Source organism: Mus pahari, chromosome 7 (assembly GCF_900095145.1).
Source record: "Mus pahari chromosome 7, PAHARI_EIJ_v1.1, whole genome shotgun sequence".
In the NCBI taxonomy this organism is placed as follows: Eukaryota; Metazoa; Chordata; class Mammalia; order Rodentia; family Muridae; genus Mus; species Mus pahari.
Window position 1 is genome coordinate 33,438,236 of NC_034596.1, and position 23,892 is coordinate 33,462,127.

At 38.2% G+C, this 23,892-nt stretch overlaps 1 protein-coding gene across 2 annotated transcripts in view; it reads left to right on the forward strand.

The window, feature by feature from the left end:
• Positions 1 to 23,892, forward strand: part of Snx13 (sorting nexin 13) — a 95,764-nt gene that overhangs the window by 12,354 nt on the left and 59,518 nt on the right. For both annotated transcript variants that reach the window (XM_021201650.2, XM_021201651.1), the window contains exon 2: positions 22,140 to 22,252. In XM_021201650.2, the coding sequence (XP_021057309.1) occupies positions 22,140 to 22,252 (113 nt within the window). The remainder of the gene's footprint in view (positions 1 to 22,139; positions 22,253 to 23,892) is intronic.

Consider the following 23,892-nt stretch of genomic DNA (forward strand, 5'->3'; position numbering starts at 1 on the left):
TCCCAATCTGTTGGTGGCCTTTTTGTCTTGTTGACAGTGTCTTTTGCCTTACAGAAGCTTTGCAATTTTATGAGGTCCCATTTGTCAATTCAATGAAGCCTCTCTTATGATGGATATGCTGGGCTTCTGTCTGTAAGTGTAGAAGAATATCATTAATAGTGTCAGGACTGGGCTCCCTCTTATGACACAGATCTCAAGCTGGGCCAAACATTGTTTGGGCCTTCCCTCAAATTCTATTCCATCTTTTACTCTGTACATCTTATAGGCAGGACAAGTTGTGTGTCTAAGGTTTTGTATCTGGGTTGAAACTGGAAAGCTTTTTAAGGCAAAGGACACAGTCAATAGGACAAATCAGGAACCTACAGATTGGGAAAGTCTTCACTAACCCCACATCTGATAGAGGGCTATTATCCCAAATATATATAAAGAACTCAAGAAGCTAACCACAAAGAAACCAAACAATCCAATAAAAAATTTGAGTATAGAACTAAACAGAATTCACAACAGAAGAATCTTGAATGGCTGAGAAGCACCTAAAGAAATGTTAAAAGTTCTTATTAATCAGAGAAATGCGTATCAAAACGACCCTGACATTCCACCTTACACAAATCAGAATGGCTAAGATCAAAACCTCAGGTGACAGCACATGTTGGTGAGGATGTGGAGAAAGAGGAACACTCCTCCATTGCTTGTCGGATTGCAAACTGGTACAACCACTCTGGAAATCAATCTGGAGGTTCCTCAGAAAATTGGAAATGGATCTACCCTAAGACCTGGCTATACTACTCTTGGGCATATACCCAAAAGATACCCCACCATGCCACAGGGGCATGTGTTCCACTATGTTCATAGTGGCTTTGTTTGTGATAGCCAGAAGCTGGAAACAACCCAGATGTCCCATGACAGAAGAGTGGATACAGAAAATGTGGTTCATTTTNACAATGTAATACTACTCAGCTATTAAGAATGAGGACATGCTGAGTTTTATAGGCAAATGGATGCACCCAAAGGGACATGCATGGTATGTGCTCATTAATAAGTGGATATTAGTTAAAAAATGTACAGAATACCCAGGATATAGTCCACAGAATTCAAAAAGGTCAGCAAGCTGAAGGGCCCAAGTGAGGATGTCTCAGTCCCACTTGGAAGGAAGAAGAAAGCAATTCCAGGAAGTGGGGTGTGGGAGGGAGGGACCTGAGTGACATAATTCACTTAACCCTCAAGAGACTTGAGACCCCGGGGGGGGGTTCCTGGTAGTGTGGGGGTAAAGGGATAGGGACATCCTCTTGGAGACTTGAAGAGAAAGTGGTGATGGTAGTGGTGGTGGTGGTGGTGGAGGAGGAGGAGGAGGAGAAGGAGGAGGAGGAGGAAGAGGAGGAGGTATGGGATGTAGAACAGTCAGGGTGAACTGGGAGGGAGATAAAGTCTGGACTGTAAAAAAAGATTAAAAAATTAATTTAAAAAAGCAAGTTTTGATTTAAAGTTTTTCATCTGTATCACAGAAATGAAAATTTACATTCTTGCTGTAGTCTTGTTTTTTTTTTCTTATTAAAACATTGGTTGTTAATTGAAGATACAAAACATGACTTAAGATGATTTATTTTAATTGGAACAATGACCTGTCCACTGGAAAATAATATTGATTACAATGGTTTTTTTTGTTTCATTTTTTAAAAAAATATGTGCTACTTGATGAATAAAGAGGTATAGAAATATTATTTTTCCATTTTTTATTTTTTGTTTTTGGTTTGTGTATATGAGTGTTTTGTGTGTGTGTGTGTGTGTGTGTGTGTGTGTGTGTGTGTGTGTGTATGTGAGTGTAGATGGGGGGAGTTTGTGTGTATGCTTGTAGATACCTAATTCTCTACTTTAATTTTTTATATTTTGTAGCGCTCAGGATTCAACTCAGGGCTAATGCATACCAGGCAAGCACTGCTAAACCAAATGCTATCCTTTCTCCGCCTCTTTTGAGGTCAGGTCTTTCACTGCATCTGCAGCACACCTTTGACTGCTCAGTAAGCCCACAGGTCTGCTTGACTCTGCTTTGTGAAACTGGAAACAGATACATCTGCCATGCCCAGCTTTTTCTGTGGGCACAGGGGATCGTGTATAGCAAGCACCTTACCTGAGGTATCTCCCTAGCTCCTAATTTTTCTATTTTAAAAACCTTTTTATATTATTTTCTTGTGTATATGCATATGAAAGACTTTTCATTAAATTTAGAGCAGTGACTCAGTATAATGCTGTGAATTATCTTCTTTGATAATTATCATTTAATTTCTAAGTAGATTTTGTTTACTGTTAACACTCTTTCCTGTTCAATAAAAAATTAGTTTCTTAGTAAACTGATTTAACACAGAATTCAAGGACAAATGGAACAATAAATATACAGAAGTCAGTAAATCTTCAGAATGATAAATGCAGCGGTGAGGGAGGGTGCATCCTTGAGAATTGGAGGAAGAGAATCTTGATTTCCAAGGCCCTAGCTTAGAGTGGCTTATCAGATCTGTCTTTAGTTATGCTTGTACTTACTTGTGCGTAATTTTAGGAGTCTGCTTTATGTGCCACATTAAGCATACAACATGAACAGAGCAAACACAGTTGTAGGTAGGTCCACATAAAACATAATGCATGTGGAAATCATGGGAAAATAAAAGTAATTCCAACATTCAGTGTTAAATGAGGATACTGGCAAGAGAGTCTTTGCAATGGTGAACCTTGGACTTCAGTCTAGAAAGCAAAAGCTACAGAAGTGGGCTAAAAAGGAAAAAGTAGGGTAACCAACTGTTGGAAATTCTTAATGAAAATGAACTATATGTGCAGTCACCATAACTTCACTTAAAGCTAGAGGACTTAGTGAAATAGGCATTTTTGCATGTTCTAGTCAGAAGACAAGAGGATTTAGAGAATAAGATAGCTAATTTTTGCATGGTGGTCGTACAGTGATTAAGTGGCGTTGTAGTGAGTGTTGGCTGAAATGAAAGGCTTTTAAAAGACTAGGAGGTAGATTGTCCATGTGTATTTTGAGATGACTCAGTATATCCAGTATGTGGGATAAAAAGAGTGTTGGATTCCATGTATCCAAATTCACTGAAAGCCTAGCTTTGCTTTGGGAATTAGTACTTTTTAATGTGCCTGCAGATTGCAATCAATGGAGAATTTTGTAAATTGCCAGTGTCCTTCACTGTGCTGCCCATTTGGAAACTGCAATGCTAAGATTTCCATTCTTAGTTCTTCTGATGCAGTTTATAAGCGACATATCCTGGTAGTGGAATGTTAAAACTACTTCTTCCCTTCCCTTCCTGAAATACTCCCTAATGTACAAGACTTGTGTTCAGGGGCAGGAATATTACTAGTGTTTATTGTTGTTGTAGAAACATTACTCATTGCTTGTGACTAGAAGATGAGATAGTAACGATAAATACAAAATATGATAATAGTGAAAAATAAAAGAATAATCAGTCTTGGAGAATGCTTCAGGGAAAGCGAGTGGCTTTTCCTTACAAATGACAGTGAAGTTTTTGGTTTCATGAGAGTGTTTGCTTTTACAATGGAACAGAGTGAGCCTAAAGGGAAGCTTTAGGAAGGAGGGAAAAGTGGGAAATTGGATAAAGAGAAGAACTATGGTTAGAGAATGGGACAGGACCACTAATCAGTGGATTGATTGCTTCATGTTATCAGGGCTCATAGGTTCAGAAATAGTCTAAGACTATGTTGACCAACTGTGGTGGGTTATAATCGGATGTTGGATGAAGAGTCCTTAGGCAACAGTCTAACTAAACCTTTGATGTATTGAATATCTTAGAAAGTTGTAGGGTTGTGTCCTCTTTAGGTTTGGATTGATTCTGTGGGACACCAGGAGAGACCCAGAGTCTGTGATGTTGCTCTGTAGCTTAGTGAGTGCAGTGGTTATAGGCTGCTTGTTCTGACATGGACCAGCAAGGCCCCAGAACCTCTTGGCCTAGCATACCAGTTTTGCCCTTCGGTGCTGCTTTGGGTGGGTGGGGGTGTGTTCTATATGTGCCTGATAGTGAACTACAAAGGTTAGAGTATGCTTTTGCTTATGCTACCTTTCAGGAATAAATTACATTGTGCAGTCCCTGATTTGATAGATTTTACTTGTTTCAAAGTTTAGCAGTATGGACTCAAGACAGAATGAAAAGCAATCCTCTTTAGGCCATCTTCTCTTACTTCTGCATTAGGATTTTATGTGTGGTGGTTTGAAAAACCTTTTATAACGAAACTAGTTGTTTTAGTGTCAAGGAAAACCTACATGGGACTGAAGATTTGTGATTGATACTGATTCATATTGTTAAAAGAAAATCAGCTTATCTGTAACTTATTTATGTATTTGGTGGCACCCCCTACATGGCTCGCTATTCTATGCAGCCCAGGCTAGGTTTGGAATTTGACCATGCTCTGGAGTGCATGATTACAGGCATGTACCACCAAACCTGTCAGCCAACACAAGTTGATAATTTTACATGTAATTTTTGTTTTTTCTATTGAACTTGAAAATATGAGACTTCAGGCATGGCTGTCAATAGATTGATTCCATTTCTTTTAAAAATGAAAACTTTTAGAAGTTCAATAATTCCAGGCTTTAAGAATGGACCTGGGTAAATATGACGAGTATGAATAAAGACTTTACTGAAAATATTTCCATGCAATTTCAGTAAGTTTTTAGTCAGAATTAGGTGAACTGTAAAACAAATTTGCTGATAGCTTATAGGAGAAATAAGAAAATAGTACTCTGTGATAATACAACTTGCACATAATTATAGTATTACCATGTTAACTAGCAATTAAAACCCATTTACTAAGCAGAACACATGTCGTACTTCACAATTTAAAATTTTTATTGCAATTATTTTGTGTGTGTGCACACATGCATGCACTGTGTTGGAGCGTAGAGGAATTTGGCAGTCAGTTTTTCTTTTTCCACACTGTGTATCCAGGAAGCAAACTCAAGTCGATAAGCTTGGTGGCAAGTGCTTTAGCTTACTGAACCATTTAACTGGTCCTACTTTTTAACATTTAAATGATCTTGTATATATTTATTTAATTTCACATGTATTTGAATTATGAAACTTAGAAAAATGTGTTAAGGCTGTAATACCAAGTAGATGAAGCTTGGGTTGTGTTATGGGGTTTAAGTGATGTCAAAAGTATACTGTTATAGGTGGCCTGTGATTTTTTGTATGTGATTTTTGTATTCGTAGTTTCAGGTCTCCGTACTTACATGATGGAAACTGAGGAACAATTTCTCTTGCTTTCTTTTCTCGGATTACTTTCACGTATCCCATGCTTAGGTAGATCAGGATTTCCTCACTTTTTAAAAACTTGCTGGTTATTAGTTAGAGGACTCTGGCTAGCAAGTCATTCCCTGAACTCTCTGTGGGTTCATTGTGCAGTTTTAGTTTTATAGCTATAGATTCACAATCTTTGCAGAAGTACTAACTAAGATTTTTCTTTGGCTGTGACAGGTGACATCATTTGCTAAAAATTTCTAGGCTCCAGATCTTTTATGTTAAACTGTGTGATGTTATTTTTTGGTAACTCAGGCCATCATTTGCAGTATTGGAATATATCCAGAGGTGGATTTGCTGTAGTCTTTGACCTTAGGAAAACAGGATGCTAAGGTTCTTTCATTCTTGTGACCCATCTGAGCTTTAGGTGCAGATTTATCAGCTCGATAGGATGAGTACTAAGTGCCATACTGAGCACAGAGTGTCAGTAGTCAGTGAGTCTGCGTCCCTTAAAGCGTGCAAGGTCGGTAATGGAAAAAAGGCCTGTGAGTAATTTAATCCAACCTTTATTTTAGAATCTATTTTAAAATTATTATTAATTCATTTCCAGTAGAGGTTAATTTTCTAATTTCTGTCTTTGTATATAGTTTGACTAATAGACTAATTTTAGCATATGATTTGCATTATTATTTTGCTAAATGGACTATTCATGGTCAGATATTTAGTGTATATTTTATGATCCCATTAATAAAAGTACATATAAATATAGAAATAAAGGGGGATAGATTTATATTGCATCATTGCAGGCTTTGAGGGACGCAGACTCACGGACTACTGACACTCTGTGCTTGGTATGGCACTTAGTACTCATCCTATCGAGCTGATAAATCTGCACCTAAAGCTCAGATGGGCCACAAGAATGAAAGAGCCTTAGCATCCTGTTTTCCTAAGGTTAAAGAATCTCTCCGAATCCTCCTATATACCCTTCCTTGCTTTCTTTAAAATTCAAGCCTTTTGCTTTTCATTACCTCTGGGTGATATGACATTAAAGAAAAGACAGACACACAGATGTGCACATTGAAACTAAGATCAGGTGGAGTGCTCCAAGGCTACTTGGGATCTCAGCAAGTTTATAAGGTACAGGATGTGGGAGGATTGGCTAATATCAGTAGAACAGCTCTGTAGGCTAGCAGTCTCGGGCTGTGGACATCAGGGAGGAGGACCCTGCAGTTGTTAGTCTTTTCACACAATGACCAGTCATTCATAAACACCCATACTGGACTCTGGAGAGCAGCTTTGTCTTTTCTCTTCAGCCTAGCCATATGGCCAATTTCCCATGGGCCAGTTGGTCTTGGAGTCCTCAACAGGCTATGCATGCCAAAATACACATCACCCAGGACTTCACTCTCTTGGATCATCCTACACACAGTACATTATGAAAAATATTAGACTCTTTTAGAATTAAGGATTTAAGAATGCACAGTGGCTGTTTTAGTTTGGGTTACTACTTCTTCAATGAAACTTCATGACCAAAGTGACTTGGAGAGAAAGGGTTTATTTTGTTTACACTTCCATATGACTGGACAGGAAACCAAACAGGGCAAGAACCTGGAAGTAGGAGCTGACGGAGAGGTGCTAATTACTAGCTTGTTCCCATGCCTTGTTGAACTTGTGTTATTAGAGAACCCAGACCACCTACCCAGGGATAGCGTCATGCAGAATGGGCTGGGACCTTCCCCATCAGTAACTAAGAAAATTGGAGTCAGATCTTATGGAGGCATTTTCTCAATTGAGATTTTCTCCTTTCAGATAATTTTACTCATGTCAATATGACATAAAACTGTCCAAAATAGATGTTTAAAAGGAAAGGTTTGCTTCATGAAAGATAACACTGTGCTGGCTCTTGGAACGAACTTGCTAGAGAGAGAATCGTTGTGGAGTGGAAAAGTATTCCATCCTAGCAGATAGAAGCAAGAGAATTAATTGGTCTTACTCATGGGACAGTATTTTTTAATCTTTATCTGAGATAGTTTTGACACTAAGGGGAATATAGGAGAGTCAGTGTATTAGTTGCTGTTCTGTTTCTTTGAAGAGACACCATGCCCAAGGCAATTTATAAAAGAAAGCATTTAATTGGGGGCTTGCTTACAGTTTCAGAAGGTTACTCCATGATCACCATGGCAGAAGCATGGGTGCACCAAGCAGGTATGGCATCGGAGTGATAGCTGAGAGCTTACATCTGATCCCCAAGGTGGAGGCAGAGAGACATCTTGAGACCGAGCCTGGTGTGGGCTTTTGAAACCTCAGAACCTACCACTAGTGGCACACTTCCAACAAAGTCACATATCTTAATATTAACCTTACCTATACTCCACCACATATGAGTCAAGCGCTCAAATATATGAGCACATGGGCCCGTTCTTATCCAGACCCATCAGTTAGGTAGCTACAGTGAAGGATTTGCCTAAGGCTGTGACAGTAAAGAGGGGAGACTCCAGGAAGTATAAAGGGTAAAACATGAACAGGCTTTGCCCACTCGTAGGAGGAGCAGGTTCCAAGAGGATGCTTTAATGTTTCTGATGTTTCTTTTTAATAATTGAGCAGGCATTAGTCTCTTTAAGGGAGAGAATAAAGGAGATATTTGGTGAATGCAGCCAATTTAATTTTGCACATGATGAGTTTATAGTACCCATGAAAATTTCAGGCATAAATAGAATGTAATTGAGTGTAAGCTTCTGAAACTTGGTGTTATATGTTTAGAAAAAGTGATGGATTAGAAAACAAAGAATATTTGAGGACTATGTGCATAATTGTAAGACCAATCCTGAGGATTATGTTTTCTTGTGTTTAGAAATAATCACAGGAATACTTACAAAGTAATTTTTATTTACCCTGGTCCCCCTTCTCACTCTTAACAGATTACAGACATTTTCTGTGTGCAACCCCCTTTTGTCATTTCTGATCTTTCCTCCCTTACTCCACTGAGTTAATTATTCCTGAGGTAATTGGATTTATTCTAACTTTAAACTAAGGTGAAAGAATACTTAAGTCAAAGTCCTTTGTAAAATGGGCATGTGTTTATGCCTTAACCTTCACTAAGAAATGGGCTCTCTGCAGTCGATTAGTCCTGTGTTTTCTCACTCTGATAGTGACTTAAGTATAGACAGTTATCATTTTCTTTAATTAGAAGAGGAGTAAAATTTTATCTTTGCAGCCTGACTGCTACTCCTGAGATGAGTGAGGAGATTATCTTGAGTCTGGGAATTCAAGACCAGAAAGGGTAACCTACTGAGAGATCAATTTCAAACAAAATTAGTCTTGGCATCAAGAAACCCTTTAGCATGTATGGAGACCATGGCTCTGGTGCATGTCATGCTCATTTTCATGGTTGATACCACTATTGAACTTTCTTTATCTGATTACAGCTTTGTTAAATCTTACGTTTGTTGATCCCAGCCAGAATTTTTTGATTTTTTAAAAAAAAGTCAGAAACCTTGATTCATAGTGAATTTTTAAATGTTTATTAGAACCTAGACTATTAGGGAAGGAGAATGTATGTGTTGGACAAATGAAATGGGCTGACTTTCCGAACCCTTTCTCAGTTTTTAAATTCTTTGTAATGAGCGTAAGGCAGCAGCATCTACAGCATTTCGCAATATTCCTGACATCAGTGGAAAAGGAGATGGGCTGAGTTCCTGGGTTTTTCTTTCATACCTTTTGTTTATTCTTTGATATATTTTGATAATGCCACCTTCAATTCCCTTTTCTCCTCTCTCAGGTAATCCCCAGCATCTCCTCCCTTCACTTTTATATTTTGTCTTCTCTTCTTCCCTTTTTGTAATCCTGAGGATTCATTAGCTCAGCCTGCTCTAATGCTGACTGAGCAAGCTGGCTTGATCCTGTGCAGTGAATGTTTGAATATGATGGCTGCCCCATCATATCTAGCAGACAACATTTCAGAACATCCTCTGGATCTTACGTATTTTTGCACCCCTTCTGTGATGTTCTCGATTGGGTGAGTAGGTCCCAGTTGTAGATATCCTGTTTAGGGCTGAACCCTGAACATTAAGTTACTGTCAGGGCTTTGACTGACCACTTATGAGTCACTGCTTTAACTGCTGCCCACTGCACAAAGAAGAGTCTCTGGCTAAGACTGAGAGCAGAACTACCCTAAGTGGATAAGCATAAATGTTTAGAAGGCAGCTTGACAACATGTCTATTTAGCAAAACAACACTAGTATGACTTTTATATTCATTCATTTATTTATTTATTTATTTAACCAAATTGCAAAAGTGTAGTTTGTTTTAGTGTTAGCTTTATTTTTGATACTGGCAACTAAGGCTATGGCTTTTTCTATAGGTTTTACTTGTGTAGACTAGGTATATACTCTATTCTGATACATATTCCCAGGCTATAAGACTACCTTTTAAAGACAGTTTTGAGAACTGTTTCAGGTTTAGAAGCACTAACTTATATTAAAAAACTATTCCTCATTCTTTAAAAAATTTATTGAAATATGTGTGTGTGTATATATACTACAGTGCATTGTAGGGAGGTTAGCGAATGACTTGGAGTAAAGTCTCACCTGTCCATAGGTTGCCAGGTGTGTACAGAAGCCTTTAGCTGTAGTGTTTCTGCGCCACGCAGACCGGCGCCTGTCTGCGTGGGCAGAAAACACCTTGNGGTGGGTTCGTACTGCAGAGCTAATCTTCCTGAAATAAGAGATGACCTGCAAGAAAGATTATTATTATTTATTGATTACACGCGGGAGAACCNAACCCTCCCCCACGTGTCCCATTGTCCCCGCTGAGTGTCTCTCAGTCGCAATGGTGCATGTCCCAATGTTCCAATCTCTCAAGGCGCGCGGTCCTCCTCCGCGGAGCTGTGTCCAGAAGGCGGGTCCAATCGAGTAGGCGTGACAACATTGGTGGTTGGTCCGGGCGACGAGTGGGCGTTGACAGTGGGCGGTCCGAGGACGCTGTGTTCTGGCTGATCTGCTGCACTCCTGATCTGCTGCACTAGGGCTGATCTGGGGAGCGACCCCCAGCGTGCCTGTAAGAGGCACAACACAATACTTAGAGGGAGGACCCAACATTTAGTCTGCTGAGCCATATGGCTGCCTTCCCCATCCTCGTTTGTACTGTAGGACATGCAGGCCACAAACTGGATGCTTCTGCATCCAGCTCCTTAATGTTGGAATTCTGACACAAACTAGCATGCCAAGTTTATATTATCCTCTTTTCCTTGGAAGCAGAAGCTATTTTATTTACTCTTTCAGCCTTAAGGCTTGACACAGACCTACCTAATTATCATACAATCAGTCTGAAATGTCCAAAACAATCTTTGAAGGACAGTAGTTTTTATATCAAGTGTTTACTTTCCTATATATAGAACAAGTTATTAGAGCTCAGTACTTAGTTCGTTATTATTATTATTAATTTTTTTGAGACAGATTTCTTTGTGTAGCCCTTGTTGACCTGGAACCTGATCAGGCTGGCCTCAAACTCACGAGATCCACCAGCCTCTGCCTCTTGAGTGCTGGGACTAAAGGTGTATTCCATTATGCCCAGTAGTTCTGTATTTGAAACAATATTTTTCTTAGTGGAATAGCTTCATGTGTGTGGCACCACAGTTAACTAATCATAGAAAATGACTAACTAGGTGGAGTTTCCTGGTCTGTAAATATGTAGCATGTTTAGGCATTATTTATCTCTCTGCAGTGACTACTTGAGAGTAAGTATATGACTGTCCAACTGAGCCTTATGATTGTTGTGTTTTAAAAATATTCCAGTGAAAGATACCAAGTATAAAAGTGGGAAGCAACATATACAAACAGTGAAGTAGGAAGAACAGTGTACCAAGCACCCTGTACTCCTGCCAGCGTAGGCGCCTGTCAACCCACAGGCTGTTGTAGGTACATGCTTTTTACTTTTTCTTCAATAGAACTCGGAAGGTGATCTTGAATATTTCATGTACTTGATTTCGTCTTGAAAATATATTTAAAAAATTCACTTTTAAAAACCATATTACCATTATGCCAGCTTAAATAAATACCATTTTATTAATATCATTATATTAACAATGCTTAGAACTACCAAATTCCTTTTTTCTTCTTGCTTTCTTTTTTCTGCCATACTTTGTTTAAAATCAGTTTGAGAAATTTCAATGCATGCTGGTTTAATCTACAGATTGCTTCATGCTCTTATTCCACATCATTCTTTTTTTTTTTTTTTTTCCTTTGAATTTCACTTGTTGAAGAAACTTTGTTTCCTTTTGCTTTTTACCCTCTGGTATTTCCCACCATATGAGTTCTGCTTAATTCATCTCCATGGCATTTGTAATATTTTCTCAGTTTTCTGCATTCTTAAAGTAAGGCTCACGTTTAATTTTATTTTTCCCAGTAGCACAATCTGTAGATAGTGGTGTTTGTATCGCATTATTCTATGAGCCATCTGTTTCTGTTACTTTTTCGTTCAAGAATTAGCAGCTAGATTTATGTAGACATGTAATTTATTAAGAATTGCAGTACATCCATCATCATATAAAATATTTAACAACCTTTCTTTTTGTCAACAGTGATGACTTGGTAGATGTTTAATTCTCTTTTACCTTTAAGAAGAATGACAGGAGTGTCAGTCTTTAGAAGAGATCACTGGAACATTTTGCAGTCGGGCCAGTCCATCATATCCATTGCTCTGACCATGCTGTGGGTGGGGAGGTGGATGTCTTTGGAATCCTCCTAGTGTAAGTGGGCCATTTTCTGGTGCTTGAGGGTTCATCCTAAGAACATTTCTGCCCCTGACTGAGATCAGTCATTCTTTTAGTTAGCCTTGATGCTTATTATTGCCAGTATTGCTTTTTACAGAAAGATAAAATACTTAAGGCTCTTTAAAGTGATAGAAGTATTTTGGCTGCTATTCTTATGCTATTTTTAAGTAAAGATCCACTATTAGTTTGCCATCATGTAAAAACACTGAAAGGAGTTTCTCTATATGTGGTTATTTTCAGTGAGTGTGGTTTTCATAATTATGTGAAATATTTGTACTGTTTGAAGGTCATATATAAAACAAGGGTTTTTTTAGAAATATATAGCACTCACCTGATCCCCTGTATCCCACTGCCTGACAGAACTTGTCTATCATTTCCTTTAAAAAGGGAGCATTGTAATTTTCTCTGGTATCTGTGTATATTTTAACAGTATACAATTTTATTTAATGAAAATAATTAGAATAAATATGCCGATAGGAAAAGGTTATTAAAAATAATTGCAGGATTGATTGTTTTTGGTGTAATGAATTCTGTTAACTCATAATTAACTCACAGTGGAAATTTAAGTGTCTTTATCTTTGGTATATTTAAATTTTTGCTTTCAATCAATTTTTTTGATTTTAGTGATTTTTAAGAGAATTTTTGGATAAGATATACTTCAGTGTTATTATTAAAGAGTTTAGAATTGACCTTAATCTGGCAAAGGGAAATGTTTATAAATAGCAACATGTTTTCTAAATGGTGAAAATTCTGTCAGAAGATACCGTCCTTGCCACCCTGAAGTAAGCATTCTTTAATAGCATGTACTAACTAACATTTAATGTAAGGTGAGGGCATCGTCATTTTGTATATGTGTGTGCCTGTGAGTGTGTGCGTGTGCGTGTGTGTATGTGTTTTGTTTTTAGATGAGTGTTGAAAAGTTTATTTTAAAAATAATTATGAGACTGGAGAGATGAGATGGCTCAGCAGTTCAGTGCACTGGTAGCTCTTCTAGAGGACCTGGGTTCAATTCCCAGCACCCACATGGCAGCTCAAACCTGTAATTCCAATTTCAGGGACTTCACATCCTCACACAGACATACATGCAGGCAAAACACTGTTGTACATCAAGTAAAAATACGTTATTTTAAAAAGTAAGAATTATCTACTTATTTAATTATTTACACATACACACACATATATATGCATATATATTTCTGCAGCATTTGCATGCTTGGTGTTCAGAGAAGCCAGAAGGTATCCGAATCCCTGAAGTTAGAGTTATATGTGGCTGCGAGTCTCTGTGTGGGCGCTGGGAATCAGATCAGCTTCTCTGGAAGAACAGTCAGTGCCTTTAACTTCTGAGCCCCCAAGTTCATTAAAACAAAAAACAAAACAAAACAATACAGAACCCAAAAAACTTTGAGTGGTAAAATTTTAATTTTTAAAAACTCTTTATTGACAGTTATTATACTAAATAGATTTCCAGTAGTTTACTGATTAGTCTGTTTACTTCCTCACTGTCTGCTAAACCACTTCTCAGAAATCCAGAAAATTGTAGCAAACCAGTTGTACAGTTTTGAGTATTTGTGGGAAGTCTGCTAGGATTGCTTACTTCTATACACTCCATCAGCATTTTATGTAGTCTTCATTTTCTTTCTGCATCAGAGAAGGCATTCAAGAAATAATGATTTTTTAATTTAATTTTAACACTAGCTGTTTCTGGTCCCTAATTCATTGATTCCACTGTTTGCCTTATGGGAGCAAGGAGGAAGAATGCAGATTAATCTAGTTTGTATTCTAATAAATAGTGTATATTATTATTATTTTGCCTTCTATTACTTTATACTTGGTTTAAATGTTCCCAAATTGATAAATTCTTGTTAAAAAAAACCACAGAGTTTGAGCATACAAGATGGCTCTGTGGGTAAAGGTACTGCTGTTGAAACTTGAGTTTATCGCCAGAACTCATGCAAAAGTGGAAGGAAAGTGTGCCTTCCAGAGTTGTCCTCTGACCCTGTGCATGTGCATAGCAGGTATACATGCAACAAGAATAAATACACTCTTAAAACCCACTGAATTCATAGCAGCTTGTTCTCACATATTTTCTTTATTATTGGATTATTGGGGTTCTCTTGGCTTGTGAGAGATAATTTCTTATTATTACTGTAATAAAATATTAAGGATTTGTTTGGAAGTCATCTATGCATATGCAAATAATTGTCTTGGGAAGTATAAAGGAGAAAGTTCTATTACCAAAGAAGCAATACGTACGTATGTATATCATTTACTTACTGTGTTCTCCTTCCAGTTGTAACGGGAAGGAGAAACTCTGAGGGTATTCCCTTGTAATCAGGTTCTCCTGCTGGCCAGTTAGCTAGCTTTGAGACCCAAGTGCCTTACTGAAATGTCTGTCCCCACAAATCCTCTGTCCCTGTCTACTCAACAGCTGTATTGAAAACTTAGACCATGTCACCGTCTTTAGGCATCCTCACAAAGGTACATTAGGTACCTTGAATTGGGTGAGTGATTTTTCTGTTACTGAGCATGAAAAGTGAAGGTTGGGTTCTTACCACAACACTGATACTTCAGATGCTATGTGGCTGTTCCTGCATATCATGGTGGTTAGATAGATTGTGCCAGAGTATGTGGAGTTAGCCAAGAGCTTGCTACTATTTTTATGTGTTATTCCCTGGGGAGAAGGAGGATGGAGCTCTGAATTGGTTTTGTTTTGGAGAGTGGGTGTTGGCATGGGTTGTACTGGCATGACCACGTGATGCTTGAAGCCATCTGGTCAGGTGGAGAGGTGCACTTCCATTTAGCATTGCTTTTTACATTCTTTCTCCTTAGCCTGCCCTTTTTCTCTCTATTCTCTGTTTTCCCTTTTAGCTACTAAGTGGATTAATATTTAGTAAATTGGCATGTATACACCAGACTTTGATTATATATTATAGGCTTAAATGAGGCTTGGGTCTTTTGTCAAGATAACATTCAATTGAAATTCCTAGAGAATCGCTTCCAGCTTACTATAGATAGGATGAGGTGGGAGGAAGACGGGCTAGACTTGTGACCATGCCACTCTTATGACTGTTTTGGTTGTTGAACTATATATAATTTCTTAGATTGGCATTAAATTTGTATAAGCTTTGATTCTTGGCCCCATTTGTCTGGTTACCCTCTGCCATGAAATAATTGTATTAAAATGTACTTGGGGATTGGCATGATGACTCAGGTAAGGGCACTGTCTGCTCTTGCAGAGGATCTGGGTTTGGCTCGAAGTAACCAAGTGGCAGCTCACAATTGTCGGTAACTCCAGTTTTAGGGAATCTGTCACCCTCATCTGACCTCTGTGAACACCACGTACACACATGATGCCCATGAAGGCAAAACACCTGTAAAATAAATAAATAAAAATTTGAAGAGTGTACTTTTATAGCTCTGAGAGTAGTTTATCCCATGTAGTATCAGAGTCCAAGGTACTTCATAGGGAATTCTGACAGCTTGTTCACCTGCTGATCAAAAACAGCAGTTTTCACTTGGCCCTGCTTCTCACATGCCAGGATGTTCTAGGACTGACTATAATGGAATATGCAGTGTATTTATGAACAATGCTGCTTAGTTATAATTGTCTATGGTCAGACTGACTGACTTGAGAGATGATCTCTTTAGAGAATTTTAATTAAGAAATACATAGTAATTTTGTAGAAATACATCCTTTCTAGTATCAGCTGTATGTATGAACTTCAAATTTTGAACATAAGTATGCTTTGATAGACATAAAGTATCAAAAGATGAATTATTTCTGTCTGCTATGATCCTTTTTATTCTCTTTCTTGATAGTGAGACCTTTGAAGGAATTTTTTCCTTTTTTTTCTTATTCTTGAGTCTTTTTTTTTACTGTCTTGTCTAGTTGTTATTCCTCTTTTACTTCAACCTCCAACAGTTTCTCTCCCATTCCTTCTCCCCTTTCTCCTCCCCTTTCTCCAAGAGGACGTCCCCACCCCACCCCCACTCCCACCCTACCTGGCCTCCATACTCCCTGGAGCCTCAAGTCTCTTGAGGGTTAGGTGCATCTTCTGTCACTGAGGCCAGACCAGGACCAGGCAGTCCTCTGTTGTATATGTGTCGTGGTCCTCATATCAGCTGGTGTATGCTTCCTGGTTGGTAGCCCAGTGTCTGAGACATCTGGGAGGTCCAGGTTAGTTGATGCTGCTTGTCTTCCTACAGGGTCACCCTCCAACTCAGCTTCTTCCAGCCTTTCCCTAATTCAACCACATGGGTGGATGGCTTCTGTCCATTTGTTGAGTGTAAATATCTGCATCTGACTCTTTCAGCTGCTTGTTGAGCCTTTCAGAGGGCAGTTGTGATAGGCCTGTTTGTTTGTTTCAAGACAGTTTCTTTGTATAGCCCTGGCTGCCCTGGAACTCACTTTGTAGACCAGGCTGGCCTCGAACTCAGAAATCCCCCTGCCTCTGCCTCCCAAGTGCTGGGATTAAAGGCGTGTGCCACCACCACTCAGCTGATAGGATAGGCCTGTTTGTAAGCACACCGTATCATCCTTAGTAATAGTGTCAGGCCTTGGAGCCTTCCAGTGATCTGGTGAGCCAGTCTGGACTCCCTTTTCCACACGCTCTTCTCCATTTTTGTCCCTATAGTTCTTTTAGACAGGAACAATTCTGGGTCAGAGTTTTTGACTGTGGGATGGCAACCTCATTCCTCCACTTGATGCCCTCCCTGTCTTTCTGCTGGAGGTGGAATCTACAAGTTCCCTCTCCCCATTGTAAGGCATTTCATCTAAGGTCCCTCCCTTTGAGTTTTGAGAGTCTCTCACCTCCCAGGTCTCTGGTAATTTCTAGAGCCCCCACTCCCATCCCCACCCACTACCTCCTGAGGTTGCCTGTTTCTATTCTTTCTGCTGGTCCTCAGGGCTTCACTCCTGTCACCCCTCCCCCATCCCATACCTGATCAAGTTCCCCTCTTCCCCTCCCTGTCCCCTTTCACACCTGTTCCCTCCCTCCCTTCCCCTCCCCACTACTGGGATTGTTTTCTTCTCCTTCCCAAGTGGGATTGAAGCATCCTTTGACCCTTCAGTTTGTTAACCTTCTTGAGTTCTGTAGATTGTATCTTTGGTATTCTGTACCTTTTTGGCAAATATCTACTTATTAGTATGTACATACCATGCATGCCCTTTTGGGTCAGAGTTAACCACATTCAAAATGATATTTTCTAGTTCCATCTATTTGCCTGCAAAGCTCAAGATGTCTTCATTCTGAATAGCTGAGGAGTATTCCATTGTGTAAATGAACCACATTTTCTATATTTATTTTCCTGTTGTGGAACATTTCGATTGTTTCCAGCTTCTGACTATTACAAATAAGGCTGCTATGAACATAGTGGAGCACGTGACAGCTGAGCATTCAGTGATGGTGCATGCCTTTAATCCCAGCAATTTGGAGGTAGAAACAGGTGGTTCTTTGTGCATTTTATTACAGCCTGCCTGGTCTACAGAGTGAGGTCCAGGACAGTCAGAGCTACACAGACAAACCCTGTCTTGGAAAAAAATTTTTTTGACCATCTCATGCATATATATAGGACTTTTAGTCTTAAAACAAAAACAAAAACAAAAACTTTTGTTCCACTTTTCTTCTCTTGACTAGTAACCCCTTCTTAACAACCTGTCCCTATCTTCAAGCCCCTTTTCTGTGTGTGCCCGCCCCTCTGAGTTAAATTAGGTTTGCTTGCAGAGTGTGGGTTGGAGTTTATTTAATACTGGAGTATGAATGAAGCATCAGGCTACTCCACTGAAGAAAAGGACACTCCCTCTGGTAACCATTATCTGTCAGTAGGTCCCGAGGAGGAGCTGGGTCTCGGGTCCCTCCCCCATGTGTGATAAAGTACTTAGAGGTTCCATCTCGTGCATGTAATCCACAGCCTCAGCGAATGCATGAGTGCTATGGCTATGTCATGTTCACAACATCTTTTTGTTACAGGGTTCTGCCATCCTCATGGTATCACATTGTTTTCCTGTTCCCTCTTCCATGATGTATGTGTACCCTGAAACTTTGGAGGGACAATAGTAATGTCCCATTTGTTACCAAACACTTACTCTTGCCATTTTGGCCAGTTAAGAGTTTTCTGTATTAACTATCACTCGCTCCAGTATTAGGTGTGTAGCCTTGAAAACTGAAACAAATTCTTATATCCTAATTTCTTTAATGTGGGTGTGTGTGTGTGTCACCCTTCCTTCCTTCCTTCCTTCCTTCCTTCCTTCCTTCCTTCCTTCCTTCCTTCCTTCCTTCCTTCCTTCCTTCCTTCCTTCCTTCCTTCCTTCCTTCCTTCCTTCCTTCCTTCCTTCCTTCCTTCCTTCCTTCGGCAAAGTCTCATGTAGCCCAATTTTGCCTTGAACTCACTGTAGCTAAGGATGGCGAACTTTATGATCCTCCTGCTTTTACCATCGGAGTCCTGGATCACAGGCGTGTAACACTTTACCTGGTTATATACTGTGCTGAGGACCATATCCAGAATTTCCTGTGTGCTGGGCAAAAACTTAGCAACTGAAATACATGCATCCCCAGCTGCTCCTTACTATTAAAGTAGAAATGATAATGATTGAATTAAAGTTGGCCAGTGGGGCCCGGGCTCATTTGTTTCTCACAGTAACACCTCACCTGGGCAAGGGTATGAGAGCATGTGATGATTACACAGCTAACCAATAGTACAGTTGGAATTTGAACTTCAGAGCCCAGGAAACATATCAGTGTACACCTCTACTTGACTGTTTTCTAAGTTATTCCAAGAAATACACTTAGTATGTACAGTGCTTAGTACAGTTTGATTTTCAGAGCCTTTTAGAGTTGAGAATCACATATAATGTTTTCTGGATCTGGAGTTAAGAAGATTTATAACTATATAGTTTGGTCTAAAGCATAAACCATTTTTTTTTTTTTTTTTTTTGAAACAGGGTTTCTCCTGTAACTCACTCTGTAGACCAGGCTGGCCTCGAACTCAGAAATCCACCTGCCTCTGCCTCCTGAGTGCTGGGATTAAAGGCGTGCGCCACCATGCCTGGCAGAATAAACCATTTTGACAGTGTGTTAGGAAGAAACATCCTGGGCCCTACCTCAGCTACACACGCTGTGAAGCTACAGCTTAGAACTTACTGCTTGAGAAGCCCTGAGAAGCCTTCAAGGTTTCCAGCTTTGAGTTGTGAGGGTTCCAGGATATATCAGCATGGATATTTCAGTGTTGATTTGTGAATCTAGCAAAGAAAATGGTAATATATGAAGGATTATTTAATGTAAATGTAGATTTCTTTCTTTTTTGGCATCTTCTTTAGGTGATACTTGTCTGAGTTTGTGATGATTTTTGACATAGTTGGAATTATCTTAAATTTCATCATCCATGATCATTTAGAATTATAACTGTTCAACTAGATTAACTATCATTAGATAAATGATAGTTAAATGTAATGAAAAAATATTTTTTTGATAATATACTGTTCTGATTCTTTAATAAGGAATTCTTAATTTGAAATTAGTAGATAGTTGTAAGAGATTAACACCCAAACAAATAATTTCTTGACTTAATTGGATATGCTTAATTTTGTTAGTTTTAATTTTTCCCTGGGTCTGGAGCTATAGTTCTGAACAAACCCTTGCCTAGAGTGTGAGAAGCTCATTATCCACGGGTTAGTCCCTTGGCATTGCAGAGTATGACCAGAGCATGCATGCATATACATAATGAATAAATAACAGAACAAGCTAGCACACCCAAACCAAACCAAACCAATTTCTCTCCTTATTTAATCAAAACATTGTAGACTTTTTCTTATGTGTAAGAAATATTATTAATTTACTGTTAGACTTGGAAAAATCTGGAAACTTGAGGGTGTAGTGATACACATTTACTAGGAGTCTAAACAGAAGGATTGCTTAGCATTTGAGCTAGTCTAGACTATATGTATAACTGGTTTAACGCCAGTATGGGTTTAGTCTGTCTAGGCATTCTCTGTCCCTATCCCCATTATAGACAACTTGACATTTAAGACAAATTTTGTGTCTTGCTTAGAAATTGTTTCATTAATTAATCTTAGTAATTAATAGAATTAATTGTGATTACTTTGAAATTTTATTTTTAAATCAAATATTACATAATTTATTTATGCATTCATTTTTTATTTTGTGTATGTATACATCTCACTGTGTGCATTCAAAGAGTTCAACATGCAGGAGTTGGTTCTTCTCATACTGATTCCAGATAGGAACTCAGGTTTGCAGGCTTGGCAGCAGGAACATTTATCAGTGAGCCATCTTACCAGCCCCTTGAAAATCTGTTTAATTGAGAAAGATATAATTCAAACATAAAACTAAATAGAAGATATATAAAATTAGAACTAAATAGCCTGGTGAATAAGTATTTGAGAAGGATCTCTTGTTTTCCAAGCCAGGATAGCTACTTTACTGTTTTAAAAACTTAAGAAGATATCATTAATTGACAAATTATTTAGTTCTGAAACTAACAAGCATCAATCTGTATACATAAAGGGTATTAATGCTAGTAGTAAGTCAGATTACACTAGAGAAGGTGGGCTGAGCAGTACCTGTACCATGTCTAGTTTCACCTTTTGGAGGAGTTTACCAGAACTCTTGGGGGGAAGTTGGTAAACAATTTGGGTGGACGTTGGGAGACAGAATGTTGCTTGTTGGTGGGCATATGGCAATACTGTGGTGAGATGTAGGTGCTATATGTTGAGTTCAGTGATGATAAAGGGGAAAAGGGTGCTTTTTGCTTTACTTCCAACCAGGGAGGTGGTGATAGCAAAAAGACTGATGAGGAACAGTGAAGAGAATATGAATAAATAGGAAAGCTCAGTATCATAAATAAATTCTTCCTAAGTCAGTTGTGGGAGAGTCTTCTGTTTCTTGTGTTCTCTAATCACTCTTAGCTGTTGTTTTCTCTGGAGGAACTGTCCTACCTGATGAACTGTTTTCATAGTTTGAGAATGTAAACCTGTGGAGCCATCTACACATGTATGCCTGTGCTTTGCTGCTTAAGAGTATCAGCACCTTGAACTGTGTTTAACTATGTACAAAGGAGTCAGTGACTGGTCAATGACTACATGAAACCCTTTCATTCACAGTCGACAATATGTATTGTCTGTGCTGCAGTTTTTTTTGGCATTAATTTTGTTTAGTGTAACATCTTGTAATGCTTCTTTTCTTTTCTTTTCTTTTCTTTTCTTTTCTTTTCTTTTCTTTTCTTTTCTTTCTTTCATTTGGCTCAGTGTCTTAATTGTTTTGTCTTATAAGCCATTCTTCTCTGTTCTTCGAGAGAGACAAATAGTATCTTTGTATACATCATAATGCATAGCAAATTTATGGAGAAACTATTTGAATTGAATGTCTTTATTTATTCATTAAGACTTAAGTTGCTGAAATCCAATTTGCCTTTAACAAAGGATTACTTTTACTATATAAAACAGCGTGTTTCTTTATAACTACTTTTCTTTTCTTTGAAAAAGATGGAGATGTGGACATACTTTGTTAACTTGTGGCTAGCTTTGGTGATGGAAATTGGCGTTTTCTCAAGTATATTTCCTTGAGTTTCTGTGTAGTACTTGGATACAATAAGAATCAAATTTTCAGCAAGATAATGTATATTGAAATTTTAATTAAAAGTATTTATGTAAATAGTTCTTGAGATTTAATTTTAAAGTATTATAAATAATAACTTAGTAAAGTAGTCACCCTAAACTTTTCTGTATGCTTTTACAAATATAAATATTCAATTATCTTATAAATACTTTATTTCTTATGCAGGTTTTCATTCAATAATTTGTCTAACTATCTCTTATTGCAACTTTGTACTACCACTTTTCTTTCCTCAGTATTTATTGATGATCTCTCTAAATTTCTTGAGTATTGTTTCTTGGAAATGAATTCCAAGGATATATCACATTTCCAAAAGTATATACTTTAATGCTTACTAAAATATACTGTAAATATATAAAATGAAAATTTTTAATCATTGGTGTTTAAAAGGAGAAATTAAAATCTTCTGAAAAGTGACATTTCTAATTTACATGAAGAATTCTTTGTTTTGTTTTTATTTACACCCCCCTCTGTCCCTTTGCTTTATTTCAGGCCAGTCTGTCCATATGGGGATGGGGAAGCCTTGGCGTTGTCCTTTTCCTAATAACCTTCGGACCCTTTGTAATATTTTATTTGGCATTTTATATCCTCTGCTTTGTGGGAGGGTAAGTATGTGCAATGAAAATTTTATAATTTTGTGTGTGATATTTTGTTAAAATAGAAATAAATTGACTATGAGAGCTAGGAATATGATTTGTTTTTCAAATTTTGTTTACCAAAGTTTATAAAAAAAAATCAATAAAATTAAGATACCCTTTTGTATGTGGTGGTTATCTTTTATAATGAAATTTTCATCACTAAACATGAAAATATCTTTTATAATATAAATTAACGTTCTTGATTTAAAGTTAGAATTTTATTATCTATTGGTAAACTATGATCAGCTGAGATAACACATCTAGTTTTACATTAAAGGAGATACTATTTCATTGTATCATTAGATGTCAAATAATCATTGTGCCTTCAGATGAATGTAATTACTTTGGTCTAGACAGTTCAGATGAATACTTGCCTTTATAGTTTCCTCTTTATGGTTACTTGATTTATAGTATTGTAATTTCCCTTAAATTATAAACCTTTATAAAGAAGGTTCCAGCCAAACTATATTATAGCTTTGTGCACATAACAATTGGTATTAGACACAGAATTATAAGGAAAGTCTAGATGCCTGTGCGACACTGCACAGTTTACCTCAGCTAGAGGAAGTATTTGTTGTTGACCTGTGCTTGTGTTTATCAAGTCCACTTTATGTAATTTAGTATACAGTGCGCACTTCTTTTTTTGTTGTTGTTGTTTTGTTTTTTGTTTTTTGTTTTTCTTTTTTGGTTTTTCGAGACAGGGTTTCTCTGTGTAGCCCTGGCTGTCCTGGAACTCACTTTGAAGACCAGGCTGGGCTTGAACTCAGAAATCTGCCTGCCTCTGCCTCCCAAGTGCTGGGATTAAAGGCGTGCGCCACCACACCCGGCTCACAGTGTGCACTTCTAATACTTTTTGAAAGTATTTTTGAAACCTCCATTTGGATGATTGTTTGAACATTGAGTTGGAGGTAGCTTTAGCTGATTGAGCAGGTAAACCAGGACACAGGGTCTGTGCGATATGAAGGGGTGGCTCCTGGAGGGACCTGCTACCCATCCTCTCCCTGAGGTGGACATGCAGTGTATATGTGTGTAGACAGTGAAAGTCGTGGGTGGCCGTTTTCTAGGGAGCACACCATTGCTTACTGGGCAGTTCTGCCACAAAACTATATTGTTGTTAGATTCAATAAATATTTTCTTGGTAATTACCTAGATGCAGTATCTTGAACTGAAATACTTAAATCTATTTCAGCCACAGGAGTCAGGTGACCCAGAGTTCAGAATATCTTTAATGAAAATATTGGTACAAGATGTCTGAAACAAATGTGCCCTTCAAAGCCAGTGAGAGATCTCTAACTACACTGACTTGCATGGTTGCACTTTAAGCCACAGGATCAAGGCTGCTTTTACTGACTGGAAAGATTATTTTTCATAAAGAGATGCTTTTCTAAACTTTAAGAGTCTGAAAGGTAGAGATTCTACTAATTTCATAATTAAAATAAGCCCCCTTTTCAAGACTGAAGGAAAAGTATTTAAAAATATTTCCTACTACTTTGGAAAGGGGAAATTGTAGCCTTAGAGGGGAAGGTGAGAGTTCTAAGACAGTTAGCAGGGTCTCTCTCTCTCTCTCTCTCTCTCTCTCTCTCTCTCTCTCTCTCTCTCTCTCTCTC